General features: G+C 41.2%; 2 protein-coding genes across 5 annotated transcripts in view; one reads left to right on the top strand and one right to left on the bottom strand.

The window, feature by feature from the left end:
* MACROD2 (mono-ADP ribosylhydrolase 2) overlaps nt 1-16984 on the bottom strand; it is an 898754-nt gene that overhangs the window by 779109 nt on the left and 102661 nt on the right. The window lies entirely within an intron of this gene.
* FLRT3 (fibronectin leucine rich transmembrane protein 3) lies at nt 8772-13848 on the top strand. The gene is made up of 2 exons (XM_050893408.1): nt 8772-9234; nt 10358-13848. The coding sequence occupies exon 2, from the start codon at nt 10403-10405 to the stop codon at nt 12350-12352; it is 1950 nt and encodes a 649-aa protein (XP_050749365.1). The 5' UTR covers nt 8772-9234; nt 10358-10402; the 3' UTR covers nt 12353-13848.

Genomic DNA, 16984 nt, shown 5'->3' with positions numbered 1-16984 from the left:
TCCAATGAAAAATCTCTGAAGACTGCAGACCAGCTGGTTCTCACTCGTCCTCAATCTCAGTCTCGCCAGGCACGATAAGATATCTCCAAGCGAACGCCGTCCCGGGTGGAGCACAGAAAACAGGCAACTCTTATCCACTTGCTGATTTTAAACGGCATTAAGCACTAATACCTCGAGAAAACCCTTAAACCTCCCGAAGCCGCCGCCGTCGCCTGCGACGCCTCAAGCAAGGCGTTACAGCTTGGCCGTTGCTTTTGGAGGATGACGCCAGAGGAGCGACGACGCTCACGGCCATTTGTTTTCAGAGGCTGAGGAAAGCAACACCGATTTATGAATATTTTTCTTCTAAAAGCACTTGTGCAACTGGTAACCACCCCTGATCTTTGGGCCAAAAACAAGGGGAAGGCGGCGGCCGGGGTTAACTTTCCAGCATTGCCCACACCGTCGGGAGCCCAACCGACACCAAGGAACCGAAAACGGTCCCTCGGGGTTTAACTCGCAGCGCTGAAGGGACGAGGGGGCGCCACCTCCCTCCCAGCACAGCCAGCAGCGGCACCACCGCTGTTCTGCTGGAAAAAAAGGAGGAAAAAAACCTAAAAATCAACCGAGAAACCCCCCCTCGCCGCGGGGCCCCCCGGCTCTCCACAGGGCTGAGGCGCCGCCGCCCCTCCCCCGCCCCCAGCCCAGCCATCGCGCCGCCTGCTGCTCCCCCTAGCGACAGCGCCGCGCGCGCCCCGCCCCGCCCCTCCCGCCGGCCCCGCCCCCGCTGACGTCTGGCACCGCCCCCGCGGCTCGCCGCTGCCGCCGCGACTTGAGGGCGCGCGCCGAGCTCCGCGGCTGCCCCGCGCCAGCGCAGCGCCCGGCGCTCTGCACCGCGCACCGCTCCGCGCCCGTCCCCGTCCCCCGTCCCCAGCCATGAGTGGAATTACCGCGGCGGCCGCGCTGTAGCCGGGATCGCCCCTTTCCGCGCTCCGCAGGTAAGTGCGGGATAAGCGCTTTCTCCGCAGGAGTTGCGCGGGTCGGGGTATGGGGGGGGGGTGCGGAGCTAGAGGAGGAAGAGGATGCGGCGGGAAGTTTGGGCACCCACGCCCCCCCCCCCCCCCCCCCTCAGCCGCGGGGTGCGGGCACGGCGCTGCGGCGGGGAGCGCCCCGCTGGCTGCGCGGCAGGGCGCAGAGGAGCGCGGCGGCCACCCCCCGCGGGCACAGCGGCGGCTGCAGCCGGCCTTTGGCCACCCACCCGCCGTATACTTGGGGCGCAAACCGGCTGCTCCCGCAACTGGCAGCGCGGTGCCAGCGTCGCACCGGCCGCGGGAGAAAGAGCGCAAAACCGCCTTCCGCGGGGGCGGAGGGAAGCCCGGAGGGACCCACATAGCAACGCCGCCAGGCCGGCTCCCTACACGCCGCGTGTGCTAGGACCCCAGCCCCTCGTTCTAACGGGGCGGGGGGGGAGAAAGGTTCCTGCTCGTACCCCGCATTTCTCCCCTGGTTTGAAAACTTCCCCCCCTTCCTCCTTACTGCATATATATATATATATATATATATATGTTAAAAAAAAAAAAAGGGGGGGGGTGCACCCTCCCCAGCGCTGCCGCTCCTCACGCACAAAGTCTGCGGGCGAGGAGATGGGGAACAAAATGGTTGCACATACGTTAAGAAAATGCAACAGGCCCAAATTTCCTCAAAACCGCCCCACTTTCTTTGGGAAGAAAAGCTGGCTGATAATCCTCCTGGCATTCGAAAGGTCCTTGCTTAGTTTGAATCAACTTTTCTGCTGTTTTCAGTTTATTAAGTGATTGTCTGCCCCCGTACAAGCACAGCAAATGCATTTATAAATGGCTTGCAAATAAATATTTCATCCACTTTCTTCCTTTGCACACCTCATCTCTACGTTATTCTCCCCCCGAAAACCGTTTCACGACTGCTAGATGTGCCAGTCTTTTGTTTTACCGTTTTCCTCGAACACAATTAGGAGCTGCAACTTAGTTGATAAGGCGAAGCCCGAGTATCCCTGCATTTCCCAGCGTACCACCGCTCAACGCAGCAGCATCTGCCATAGCTTATAGTATCTAGGCACAGCTTTCTGATTTTGGGGGGGCTTTTTTGATTCCTCCTTAGTTTTCAACATCACCCCCTCGGCGAATAAAAGCTCTGCTCTTGCACAGACAGCTGCCTTTCTGGCTCAGTCCTTCTCTTTGAGGTAGCCTAAATTTTAATCTCTCTGACCGCAAAGGGGTTTGTTTGAGCGCAACCCTGGCGCATCCAGTCAAAGTTGCGAGGAGTGTTGCAAACGCGACGACGAGTGCATGTAATTAACTAATTCGTGGAGTGCTGTTAGCCATGGGTTACTAATTTGGAATGAAAGGCAAGTCGCTTCCCTTCTTCAAGGGATCAATTCTGCTCAGTTAACAGAGTACAGCGGAGTATTTTGTACACCAGATTCACACCGAAATACAGAATTACTTTACAATTAAACCGTATTCCGGCGAAAGGGCACATCAGCTGAAGGCATTTTGTTATTGCCACTTAGAAAAAGAAGATTCACGTTTTGCATTTCCATGTGAATCCTCTACGCAGAGAAAAAGTATAGAAAGAGGAGGCTGAAAATGTTCAGACTTTAAAAAAACAATTCATTATCCTGACCCCAATTTCCCTGCCTAAAATATACTGCCCAAAAAGACAGAAGCGTCAGTTATGCTCACCATCTATTGCCTGGGGATATGGCGTCTTAATGAACATTTCTTTGAATTAGAGTGAAAAATGCATTTGTCAATTCAAGTGTACAAAGAAAAGAATTATTTGCTATAAAACAGAAAGATCAGTATGTGTTTTCCTTGTCAATATATGCCACACATTAGGTCATACTTAAGAGGTTTCAGTGCCCTTCCCTCCCTCCCTCAAAAAAACCACCCTCAAGTTTCCTTTAATTTATTCCAAAACCATACAATACAGCCCTGTTTAAGATCGGTTTTCAAATATTTCATAAACAAAAGGTATACCTGAGTTTATAGAAAGCCAATTATCTTAAAATATACTGAGGTTATTCTAATCCTTCTATTCATGCTGCTATCAAGCTTTTCTATTTTTCCATTCACATTTAATCACTTCTAAAAGCTGTATTTTTTCCTGCCTTCTGTGCTCCTCCTATATACCAGAAACAGTGACAACCCTTGGCATACATTTAAAATGCTAATTCTCTCTTCCCCCCCCCCCCCCCCATTCATACTATTTCATTTTAACTGGAGAACGACCAGATAAATACCGTGGTTAATACAATCAGCATGAGAAATAAGATTCTGTAAACTCTCTGAGTGATTTTTTTTTAATTTTTTTTTTCCCCCCCAATTCCCTCCTTTGGAGGCTGCCTCTGTTTTTCTCAACAGGAGACTTTGTTGTAATTAAAGCAGAGAAAACTGGACAGCAGCAAAAAACCATCTGACTTGTGGCTCTTAAAAAGCACAGTTTTTGTAGCGTGTACCACCCCCCAGTGGGCAAAAAACTCTGTAGTAAACTCGCAGCAAGCTTTAATCTCCAGAAATAAAGTGTATACATTTTACAGCAAGAACAAAATAAAAGATGTGTTTCTGGGTTTGGGTTTTTTTTTTTTTTTCTTTTTTCATTTTTCCTTTGTCACCAATAGCTAAAAGTTGAAAGATATTATGTAAGGCGATGGTGACTAATGAAAGCAATTGCTGGAGTTTGCAAACTTTGCGTTGCAGTTATTTGAAGTGGCTTCAGTTGGTAGATGGCCATCTTTGTCTCCTTCTAGCAGGAAGCGTGGATGCTAATGGCTAGTTATTTCTGAAGTTTTTTCCTTAATCACTTCAAAGCACAGGAATGCGCAGAAGAATTAATATGTGATTGCTTGTATTTATTTTTAATAAGTGACCAAATATCACTCAGGGCAGGCACCTTGAAAAGTGTTCAGTAAATATATTCTATCATCGCAAACTCTGTTCTTCCTTTCATGAGCTGTAAGAATTCAAGCAATCCTACAGCTTCACGTTTTTTAAAGCCTTATTTTTTGAGGAGCAAATTTAGTAATCGGGAGATGAGCGAACAACTGTTTTAAAAGGGAAAGAAACAAAACTACTGAAACTTTATCCAGTGTTTAAGTAATATTTTTACATGCCTAACGTTTTGTGCCAGCAACTCCCTATCAGGTATAATTCCACCTAAACTTGTCAAGAGGGAGAAAACAGATTTTACCTTGAAACAATGGCAGCATTTGTTCTCTATTCTTTTACTTTAAGCACGGGCGAGTTACCTCAGCAGCAGCTCTCAAAAGAAAACCTAGAAGCCATAATTGACTAAACTCAAAGAGCACTAAAACACCAAACAAAAAGCCATTGCAAAACACTCCCCCTCAAAGTGCTTTTTTAACGTGCAACCTTTGCAGAAGCAGAGTAGTCAAAACAAAGAGTGAGTAGGAATAGCATAATAGTCTGGATCTTTTCAACCTAGCATCTTCAAAAACAGGAAAGGTTTTAAAAGTAAACTTCAGAAGAGAACGACTCTTAGTTCATTTCCATCCTCTACAGCAAATACTCGTTTGGCTCATCTTAGGCGTGGAGTCAGGCTTTTACTCAGAATCCATTTCTAAGTCAGATTCACTTGCATTTGAGGGAAGATCACATCAAAATTTGCATTTTTTTTTAAGACACTTGAGTTAGAACTAGGAAGACAAAAGCAATATTATATTCAACTACTACACGGGGGGCGGGGAGCAAATTTTATACAAGTAAATAAAACCTTCTCCAACAGAAGAAAAAAAACCCCCGAATTTCACCAAAACACAGAGATACAACCTGACTGAAGGGCTCGCTCTCACTTTAACAAACTCCTTTGCATTCTTTACCCCTTGGAAAAACAGCTAGAGGACCTTCTGCTTGCCTAGCACCAAACAAAAGACTGGGGCACCTTCCTGAAATATGATGATCGTGGAAATTGCAGCTCCTAGACAGGGTGCTTAGAAAGCATTTTGCTGTCACTATCAACTAACCCTGAGTAATACACTCAAAGAAAACAAAGTATGGGCATTGTTTTAAGTGTGGATTAGCACTGTGGAACTTTTTTTTTCTTTTTAAAGTTGGTGAAGCTATTTAAGAGGCAGCGTGACCTTTGTAAACTAAACTGGCAATATATGCCGTAGACTTCACAAGTATTTTAAAAGATAAGCACATTTTATGTTTGATACATTTCAGATTATAAACAAATACGGAGGTAATACTGGAATGTAAGTACACTGATTAAGCAAAATTGTTAGGCTTATCAAATATGTATATTCTAATGTTAACTTTAAATGATACTCTTGTCATTTATAACCTAAAAATACCGAGCCATTTACCTTCCCCCTGTTACTTTGATGGTTAGAAAGAAGCCACTGAACTACCAGAGTTCCTGCCGGAGAACACAGAGGTAGATTAGAAATTCAAATAAGCATTGTGTGACCTCGAGTGAGGCAGGTCTTGATTTTATTCACGTTTTATCACAGCTTGGAAATAAAAGATATCTTTGGCACCATTTTTTGAAAAACTCCCAACTTTTCAAATATATCAAAACTTTTTTTTTTTTCTTTGCCATTGCCTGCCTACAGGACAGGGAGTGCAGCTGGACTCCATACCTTATACTAAATACAATGTTCTCCTTCGGTACATTTTTCTTGTATAGTGCAAATTACTTTGAACGTCTTAAAATAAAATGTCCCTCTGCTTAGCTGTACCACAGCGATAAGTACACGTGCAAGGCTCATGCATTACCGCTATCTGTAGTAATACACTTGCTTACACAATGTCCCAGGAAAAGTAATTTAACCATGCAGTTCAGCAAAGTTCATGAAAACATCCAACTTGGAATAAAGATAAGCAAAAAAGCTGCTGTTCAGTTGCTCCAACGTTACTTTTGTTACCAAAAAAAGTCATTTTTGCATTTAAAAAATGAATTTTAGCACACACTTTCTAAAATATGCTCTGTTCAAAAGTAATGGCTTCTTTCAAAACCATGTGTCCATGAAGCCTCCCAATTTGATGTTGCAGAAACCTGGACACAGTGTCTGTACCAGTGGGGGTCACTTTTCTTTTCATCCTGCCGGATCAGCTATAATGACTTGATGTCAGGGAATATTTAGAGACAGCTCAAGAAGGGGAAAGTTGGAGCATGGCAGCAGGATTCCCTTCTCTGTAGACAGATCACTGGAGCCTTTGATATGCAAAAACATTGTTTTCAGCTATGGCTTGAGATATAAAAGGGAAGTGCAAGATATCAAACAATCAAGACCTGAAGAAAACTATGCTAAGTTTAGAAAAGGGAGTGGGGGGTATAGTCTTAATCCACATTTTTGAAACAGTGTCGTCTTCTCCAAAGAGACCTGCTTTTATTTTTCTCTCTCTTGTTTTCATGTAATTTTGAGAGCAGGGATAAAAAAAATTCCAAGAACTTAATGAGCTTTAGTGCTTTCATTTTAATCCTACACATTACTGCTGTTATAATAGCAGCAATAAATGAAGGGATGACTATCAAATGGAGCAAAGAGGAAACAGTTTATATGCTAGAAAGGTAAAACAAATGAACTTACTTTCTCATGTGTGTATGTATATATGTAATGTGTGCATACTAGAGCCTCTGTTTTGCTTAATACTAACGTTTTTTACAGCTCTAAAAGTTCTAAAGAAAATTGATGGGGTTTTTTAAGTACTTAAAAGTTATTGTAGCCTTCAAAGGCCTATTTAAGAAATTTATATTCCTACTTCACAATATACTTCCAGAAAATACCCTCTATCACAACTTCACATTAATTCCTAAGAGATACCACTTTTTTTACAGCTGTTAAGCAACTGTTTATTTCCAAGTTTCAGGAATAGAGCCTGGACTTCTTTCCCCAAACACTTCACTAATACAGACCAAAAAGACTGGACACTGCAAGAATATGGAGCCTTTCTGTTCCGTTTTATAATGATTGCATAATTTACCCAAATTACATAAGTTACCAAAAAATATGCATTCCCTTATATTCTAAAATGTGGCCACGCAGATTGAGTTTTCGCCTTAAATAAAGCATACGTTAAAATACTTATTTATGCCACAGCGGGGGGTCTCTCATTTTAAGTTACTATTTTCATTACACAACTGCTGAAAACAAGGTGCAAAAACAAAGCTCAGATGAGCATGAAAGCAGCATCAGGGGAGAAAAGGCTTTACCATTCCCTCACTAGACAGTCATACTATCTCTAAAGTAGGGGGCTTTTTTTTTTCCCCCAATGGTCAACATTTTTCTATGAAAAAGAGCAGCATAATAGGTATCTATGTCAATAATTTTGTATCAGTGCAAATTTCCTGTTGCTATAGGAGTATTACTGATCTACTTCATGATGGACCTGCTTCAAATTGCAAAAGACAGAGTTTTAAAACAGAGACTGTTTCTGTTTAGGTCTAATATTTTATGAAGGACCAGAAGCTACTCTAGTTAAGCTCATAGGAAGGCAGCTAAGCAAGCATTAGTCAGCATGCTGTTTCCTCCTAGCATTTCAGTTCTGAGGAGTGTGCTCAGTTCTCTGGACAACATGCCATCACGAAAGGGAGAAGCAAGTAACCATTACGGATTTTTGTAATTTCAGATTTAACCATTTGTATTTCAGACAGATACTACCTATGTGCTCTCAGGGAACACAGACTTGGTATCTGCGGGGGTATTTTCTGCAATAGTGATATGAAGTAGCCCAAGTTAAAAATACCATTCAAAAATAACCAAATAATTAGAGTTCTTTAAGAAATACAAAGAGCTGAGACTGAAAATATTTTTCTTTTTTTTGAAATTAGAAAAATCAGATAAAATGCTAATCTAAACACCAATTCCACTGTGCAAAGTGACAAATATAATAGCTTAAAAGTTCAGACTGCAAATCGAGCACATTTCATGGACAAAACCCACATATGCATCTCTGTTGTCAAAGAGTTGATACAGATGCCTAGCTAGTCCCCAACTCAGAATCAGCATGTTGCAAATGTGAAATATTAATACAGTATTTTAGCAAAACTGCTTCCATTTTCATCCGGTAACTCCTGAATGGTAATTAGCTCCCTTTACATTTAAAACCAAGGAGAGGATCATCATTTACCTCAGTTTACCAAGAACACAAAGCAAGCAACCATTTTGGCCTCCTCCAAGGAGGCAGGACTGGCATTTGTAATCAGGGGGAAACATCATTTACAAATATTTTGTTACTGTCTGTCAGTTCAGGATGACTTTATTCTCTACTGAAAGGAAAATATAGTTCCAGCAAAAATGCAGTAACGTGAGACTAAACAGCAAAACATTTTCTTAGAGAGCTCTGTATTTTGCTGAAATACCAGTTATTTTGGGAAAACAAGATGCGCTAGTCATGTATACAATAAGCACAGCATGATATATATAGGGGATGCAACACAATTCTGAATACTAGTGTCCACCAGTGGTTATTAATTCCAACTGTTTTTGTTTGTTTTTACTTTCACAGGAAATTAAGAGTTCAAGGAAAGCTTTAAAAGGGGAGTTTTCTGGGAAGGAAATCATATTTTTGTGGGGTTTTTTTAAATGAAGAAAACCATCTGAATTGCCTAACATTTCTACAGTAGAGTAACTTGCCTTCTTGCAGCGCAGGAGGAATTCTTTCCTGCATTACAAATTTGGAAGAAGTGTTAAAAAGCGAGAGTCGGAAAATGGTTCTTTCAAAGAGACATGGATGTATCAGGATGTAGCTACTGTACAAAGTTTATACTTGGATAATTCTGGACAGGAAAAAGCAGCCCCGTTCCTGACCTCCTGAAGAGGCTACCATCCTTCAAGCCTCAGCATAATGAATAGTTTCCATCACGCAGCGCTGAAGTTACCACCTCTGACTACTACGCTGCACAGAAGAGTTTGTAAGAGTTACAAAGAAAGTAATTCCTGCTAAAGGCATTAAAGCAAACAAAAGAGGCTCTTCATTCACAGACTTTACATGAGGACAAAAATAGAGGGAAGCTGAAGCTTTTCTACGCCCCGGCCTGGTGTGCTTATGTACCATGATAAATCTTGGTTGGAATGCTCATTGAGTATCGTGCCAGGAGCCAGGAAACACACACCACCAAGAAGGACCGTCTGAGTAAACACCGCCGAGAAAAACACCGCTCCATGGAGTAAACCGTAAGAGTGACTCGCAAGAAAGACATTCCTTTACTGGATATCCTCAAGCACAAAATTTACTCATACCTTTAAATACGGTAGGATCAATATTAATTTATTTTCCTTTCCGTGCCTCAGAGAATAAAGTTCAATTAATATATGAACCCACAAGAGAAAAGGTCATGACACCGCTTAATGCATAGGTCATCTTGCAGAAGTTCTCACAACCCTAATTACAATGGTAATTGAATTATGTTGTCTTAAAAGCTATAAAAATGCTAATTACCTGAGTCCAATGTACAAACACACTACCAATGCAAAGTACAATTTCAGTCTCAAGAGTTAATTTATATTATCCTACCCTGCACAGTTTGAACTAATAAGATGGGAAAATGTGGTTAAACCTGCCAAATCGTCTCTTATTAGTGTACTGCTTAGTAAGACGACTTTTGAGAATGACAAATATTTAAACATGAAATTAAGCATGTAATGAAATATTCCATCCAGTCAACTAGAAAGCCATAGCTCTACCAGCTACGTCAGGTTGTTAGCTACCTACCAATTGTAACATTCACCTTTCTGAACATTCCAGCTCGAAAACTAAGAGAAGTAGGCTGCAGTATTTGTAAGATACACAACGTGACGTTGAGCACTCGGAAAACCTTGGAAAAAAGTCTTTAGCTGGCCCTTGCTCTTTTGTCTGCATTTTATGCTTTGCCATTAGGACTTTTCTGAACCTCCAAAATAGCTACCACTAAACTTGTGGGTTTGGTAAGGGTTTTATAGTTCACTTAAGGGCTCCTGGGGTAGTTAGCTGGCTTAGGAATTACTTCTTATCTTTCAGATATAGAATCATTTACTTGAACTCTGGTGTGACTTCAGCTCTGTACTTACGTGGTATCTGCGAACAAAGATTGTCTCTACACATGAAATGTGAAGGAATCCTTAGAAAGAGCCTTCTTAAGCAAAACAATTCACAGATCAGACATATTTGTTTATATTATTTTCAGTTACTATGCAGAATAACCTATTAACTTAATTGAATTAGTACAAGAGGTAGCACAATTATTGAAGTAAGGAAAAGAAAGTAAAATGTGTCTACGAGCTTGAATTTTAGTTCAATATGTGTGTTTCAGATGTCTTCTGTAATGTTGAAGTTGAATTTTCATTGCAGTTTCTTCACTGATGATCTGGATAATTTTGTTTGTTTGGTTTTTTTAGATTGTTGAAGATCAGAACTGTATACAAATCTCATCATTCCTGACCATGATTAGTGTAACCTGGAGCATCTTCCTAGTTTGGACTAAAATAGGGCTGTTACTTGACATGGCACCTTATTCTGTTAGTGCCAAACCATGCCCTTCAGTATGTCGCTGTGATGTGGGTTTCATATATTGTAATGATCGCCATTTGACGTCTATTCCTACAGGAATCCCAGAGGATGCTACTACCCTCTTCCTTCAGAACAATCAAATAAATAATGCTGGGATTCCTTCAGAACTGAAGAACTTGCTTAGGGTGGAAAGAATATATTTATACCACAACAGCCTAGATGAATTCCCCACTAACCTCCCTAAGTACGTTAAGGAACTGCATTTGCAGGAGAATAATATAAGGACCATTACTTATGATTCACTTTCACAAATTCCGTATCTGGAAGAACTGCATTTGGATGATAATTCCGTTTCCGCTGTTAGCATCGAGGATGGAGCTTTCCGGGACAACATCTATCTCAGACTTCTTTTTCTCTCTCGAAATCACCTTAGCACCATTCCCTGGGGTTTGCCTAAAACGATAGAAGAGCTACGCTTGGATGATAATCGTATTTCCACAATTTCAGAGCTGTCCCTTCAAGACCTTACAAATCTAAAACGCCTTGTTTTAGACGGAAATCTTCTAAATAATCATGGATTAGGAGACAAAGTCTTCATGAATCTAGTCAATCTTACAGAACTGTCATTGGTCCGCAATTCACTCACAGCTGCACCGGTAAATTTGCCGGGAACAAACCTAAGAAAGCTTTATCTTCAAGAAAACCACATCAACCGTGTGCCACCCAATGCTTTCTCTTACTTAAGGCAGTTGTATCGACTAGATATGTCCAATAACAATCTTAGCAATTTACCTCAGGGTGTCTTTGATGATCTGGACAACATAACTCAGCTTTTTCTTCGCAACAACCCTTGGCACTGCGGGTGCAAAATGAAATGGGTACGCGACTGGTTACAGTCATTGCCTTTAAAAGTTAATGTACGTGGACTGATGTGTCAGGCACCAGAAAAAGTACGCGGAATGGCTATCAAAGACCTCAACGCGGAACTATTTGATTGTAAGGACGATGGCATGATAAGCACCATCCAAATCACTACTGCGGTACCAAACACGTTATACCCGGCCCAGGGACACTGGCCGGTTTCTGTGACCAAACAACCAGACATCAAGACTCCCAACCTGAACAAAAACTACAGAACCACAGCAAGCCCGGTACGCAAAATCATTACAATATTTGTGAAATCCGTAAGCACGGAGACTATTCACATCTCCTGGAAAGTTGCACTACCGATGACTGCTTTAAGACTGAGCTGGCTCAAGATGGGTCACAGCCCTGCCTTTGGATCTATAACTGAAACGATAGTTACGGGCGACAGAAACGACTATTTGCTGACGGCTCTCGAACCAGAATCGCCATACCGTGTATGCATGGTTCCCATGGAAACTAGCAACATCTATCTCTCCGACGAAACGCCTGAATGCATCGAGACAGAGACAGCACCTCTTAAGATGTACAACCCTACCACGACCCTCAATCGGGAGCAGGAGAAAGAACCTTACAAAAACTCCAGCTTGCCCTTGGCCGCCATCATTGGCGGTGCGGTGGCGCTGGTGGCCATAGCGCTGCTGGCCCTGGTCTGCTGGTATGTCCACAGAAACGGGTCCTTGTTCTCCCGGAACTGCGCCTACAGCAAGGGACGCCGGAGAAAAGACGACTACGCCGAAGCAGGAACCAAGAAGGATAACTCCATCCTAGAAATCAGGGAGACTTCTTTCCAGATGATACCAATAACCAACGACCAAGTGTCCAAGGAGGAATTTGTAATACACACCATTTTCCCACCTAACGGCATGAATCTGTACAAGAACAGCCACAGTGAAAGCAGTAGTAACAGGAGCTACAGGGACAGTGGTATTCCAGATTCAGATCATTCACACTCATGATACTGAAGGACACGAAAGACTGGTTTGGGTTTTGTTGGGTTTTTTGGGTTTGTTTTGTTTTTTAAAGAAAACGAGAAAAGACTGACTTAACAGTTGCTGTTCTACTGCAAAACACTGGATTAAAAGACTGACAAAGCAATGTACTGTACATTTGCCATATAATTTATATTTAAGAACTTTTTATTAAAAGTTTCAAATTTCAGGCTACTGCTGCGATTAATGTAGTGGGGATACCTGACCACAATTCTATATTTTAGTATTTTTTAGTAATTTGTACTGTATTTTCCTTGCTAATATTGAAGTTACAGACCATTTAACTTTTGTGTTCTACTGAGTAAGATGACTTGTTGACTGTGAAAGTGAATTTTCTTGCCGTGTTGAGCAGTCAGAACATTCATCTGAGATCCTTGTAAGTGTAAGCACAGGCCATTTTTCACTTTGGTATCAATAAAATAATGTTGAACCTGGCAAATCAGGAAGATCAAGAAGTGGTTGCAAAAACTCACAGAACTTTCAATGTTGGGTCTGTTAAATCTGTAAACCACAACAATATTCAATAAACAAAAATGCGTGTAGTAATGGGCAATATCAGCTGTCTGGATATATCCATTCAACAATGGTGAAATCCAATTTAAAAAAAAACAATCAAATCAATGACATGCGTGAGACTGAAGCTTTTGACACATGTAAAAACAAAAAAAAAAAATTGATCCCTGGAAGAAAGAATAATCAAATTCCTAACAAGGAATTTAAAAAAAAGCACTAGGCTCTACAAACCAAGGGGGTAGATACAGTTTAGGGATAGATTCTGGTTATCAAAGCCCCAGTGGTCTGCTTATTACAGAGAAAACAGTGATGGATGGTCACAGGCATTTGGGAGGCAAGGGCAGGAGGACCGAAACAACACTTAGAAACTGCTTTGAACAGAAAAAGGGCTGAAAGTGCAGTTTCGTAAGAAAAAAAGATCAGGACAAAAAAACCAGGCCATATAAGCAAGGTCTCAAAAACTTTAGTCACAAAGGTAAGCAGACAATTGGGGAATACAACTATATTCAAACAGTATACAGGTGTGTGTTCAGTATACTGCCATTACAGTCAGGAATACTGCCCATTACTGTCACAGTTTTCCAGAAATTCCTTGATAAATCTGTAAGGTAACATGTTTCTTTCTGCCTTCCTACTGAACTATGAGCTATTTCATGTTTAAACCCCAAGCCACTCTCTGTTGCCATAATCATTTGTTTCTTCAACTAAAAACCAAAGTGCTTTGTATGCCCTTTGGCCAGTCTTGTGTGTGCCTTGATCCAACGCTACATGTATCAAGCTTTTAAAACTAAAAAAAGGAAAAAAAAAAATAAAATACCCACTTTTTCATATGTAACTTAACTATGAAAAATACTGGTCTTATTGATGAATAAAGTTGAAAAATTAGTCCAAAATAATGCTGCACCTCTGCAGTGCACTGATAGGAAACCCACTCAGAAGCTACTAATTTTCAGGTCGTGAGCTTCACCTTTTTCTCTGTTCCAACTTATTACACTTGCAGGGTTTCTGTATTATTAATTACTTGGAAAACAAGTTTTCACAACTTTGAAGTGTGTGAACACTGAAAGGGAGGGAAGACATGGAGTTACAGCCTCTGAGACAATTTTTTTCAACAGAAACAGAAAATAAAAATACTTAATATTTTGGACAATATCTCAGACAAGAAGGAACGTATACCAAATGCAATTCAATTTTAAGAGAATTTTAGCAGTGCTTGGCCTGCCTCTTTCCCTAAGAGTGGTAAAGGATGGAAGATGACAAGAAAAAACAGTGACAAACACCGAGACTGATGGTTTCAGCAGTCACCCTGCAAACAATTCTCCTGCCAGGGATCCATCTAACTGCGCAGACCCAAAACTTCCAGTAACACGCAGCTCTTTTCATCGTCATTTTCCAGATGTGCCCAGGGAAGTTTCTCTCCAAACCCCCTGTGCCGCGGTACTGTTTCCTCAACCTCACCTTCAAAAATGCCTTCTCTAGTTCCTGAGCAATGGAGGAGTCCCAGATGGAGGAGCAGCACTGTGCTTCCCTACCAACCTTACACAAACCACATCTTCACATGGAGCATTGATTGGATCCACGATGCCAAAAGTAACAGAAAGGGACATGTTACGCTAAACAACTGTGCTCAGCTCTGTGTAATGCACTATTTTTGCTCTGTTTTCCCATCAGGTACAAATCTAGGGAAGGGCGAGAAGGCCAAGACTAAGCACATGGAGCCTCATTACATTCTTGTGTGGAAGGCTTCCCGAACAGTAAGCAGGAAAGGAAAACCAACACAGATAGAGAAGATGGACCTGGTTTGCATCTAAGCTAGCATATAGGGACCCCTTACATCAGAGATACATTTAATGGCTGGGTCACTGGCAATAGATTACTAGTTCTTTGCCATCTGCTCTCCGATAATGAAATTAAATAGGTTTTGCTGGATTTTCAAGCTATTTACACCTCTCTCCTAGTTGACTCCAAATTTGTGTTGTCAAAAGAGTAAAGTAACACTCAAGGGAGTACTCTCCCATGCCTCTTCTGAGGCACCTCAGCCAGAGATAGCCTGGTAATGGTACATACCGTCTACTGCGCATCTCAGGTGATGCCATGCAAAGGTCATACGGGCTATAAAAAAAGTTGCCATTTGAGGAGGAGATAATTGCATGTAAATCTTAAGTACGAGGACTTTTCACGTGAAATTTATATACTGTGAGGCTGTAGTATGCAAATCCAAAGCAACTTCAACAAGTTGGCCCAGTTGTTCCTGGTTCACCTCCACCAGAGAGCAAGAGAAAACCTGGACAAGTGATTCTGTCCTCTCCAGAGAGCCACGCCAGGTTTGCAGGGAGAGCTGGTGTCCTCCTCCTGCAATTGATGTCGATGGAAAATACGGCACATCCATGCAATCAAGATCTTCCTTTAGGTTCTACAGCAACTTTTATGCAACATGCATAATACTAAGATTAATTTGGCAAGTGAAAGATTGATTTCAAACTAAACTCTGTATTTTTTTCATTGGATATTTATACAGATATCTATTCTGCTCCATGTTATGCCCGTCTCTTCAAGAGTCTTCTACTTACAGCGCTGCAGTTATAGCATGCAATGCTTTCTAGCACCATGCATAAATCCGTTCTATTAGACAGTTATATACATAGGCAAATCGGATTACTACATTGAACAGTTTACTCAACAGATTTCTCAAAATAACATTAATCTACATTAAATTTAATCTCAATTTTCTAATTCCATGTTATTTCAGTGTACTGTTCAATATTTAATTGTGGAGCAAGGAGTGAAATTTTTTTCAGCGTTGCCTAAACCTATGTGCAGAGTTAATTTAATCAGCATCTTCCATATTAAAATACTATGCCAAGTATCTTTTACATTCTTTATTACCATCCCTTTTTTTTTTTTTTTAAATTTATGTTGCTATCCTGAATTGCTCACAGTTCTGTTTTAACCTGAAAGCTGACTCCAAAAAAAACCCCCGGTACTTTGGAAACCATATTAATTTTGTCTCATCTCAGTACCTTCCAGAACTAAATTTGCTTCATTTATAAGCTATTATTTCCTAGCTTTGTACAACAGCCTGAAATGCAACAACTGTTGGGTTTTTTTGTTGGGGTTTTTTTTTTTTTTCTTCTCCTGGCTTTAACAGTACCAAATTCAAAGTGTTATGGTCTTGGAACACAGTTACCATTTCTTCTGCTAATGCACTAGCTAGCATGCAAGCTATATTATGCCAATGCTGTACATATTGAATGTAGAGCAGCAAATGCAATAAAGCAAGAGCAAAAGTAATAAAGCCTTATTTGCTATTAAAATAATTTACTGATGACATAACGCACTAAAGCACGTATATAGACTTCTCTCCTAAGTAAGAGGATGCAATTTTGCACATTCACCTGCAGCTAAAGTTGGATAAGATCTTCAAACGTGAGCTGGCAGATGCCATCTCCCTAGATCTATCCAAACCACATTTTGTTTGGGATAGTTTTGGATGGAACTGTAATTCGCATGGATACCCTCTGCTTTCAAAACACCTTAACCTTGCTTCCAAATCCATGTATTGTTTCAGCATCACCTTGGGACTGATCTTGGTTTAATTAACTGTTTCTTTACTGATAGCAGAACAACAGCAAAAGCTTCAAGCCACATGCCAGCACTTACCACCAGTGAAGTTTTTTTTTACAAAGCATAACGTTACTCTATAACCGGGGAGTTTCTTCTTCCAAACTAGCCCAAGAGTGGTTTACCCAGAAAGGAAAAGCCCATCGACTGAATTCAGACATGAAAATTTTACACTTTTTTTTCTTTTTCCTTTGCAAATGAATTTAATTTTGGGGGTGGCAGAGTAGGAGTCCCACCTTGTGATGAAATTAGAGCCCTTTCGAACACTCTGAAGGTACAACCATGACACAGGTGTCAGATTCTGGACATAGTTGCTTTAGAAGTTTTTTCTTTTGGTAAACATGCATGTTTGATTTAATTTTAATAGTTATTTCATCAAATCATTTCCTGCTCCTCTAAAAAAAAATCTAGATTAAAAACACACAAAGTACGTGGATCTCACTAAAACGGTGACAGAGCATCTAG

The sequence above is a fragment of the Gymnogyps californianus genome, chromosome 3, assembly GCF_018139145.2.
Source record: "Gymnogyps californianus isolate 813 chromosome 3, ASM1813914v2, whole genome shotgun sequence".
Taxonomy (NCBI): domain Eukaryota; kingdom Metazoa; phylum Chordata; class Aves; order Accipitriformes; family Cathartidae; genus Gymnogyps; species Gymnogyps californianus.
This window is presented reverse-complemented; position numbering and strand designations above follow the sequence as displayed.

Excerpts from the sequence above, each read along its gene's own strand:
- FLRT3 (XM_050893408.1), top strand. The coding sequence starts at position 10,403 with ATGATTAGTGTAACCTGGAGCATCTTCCTAGTTTGGACTAAAATAGGG.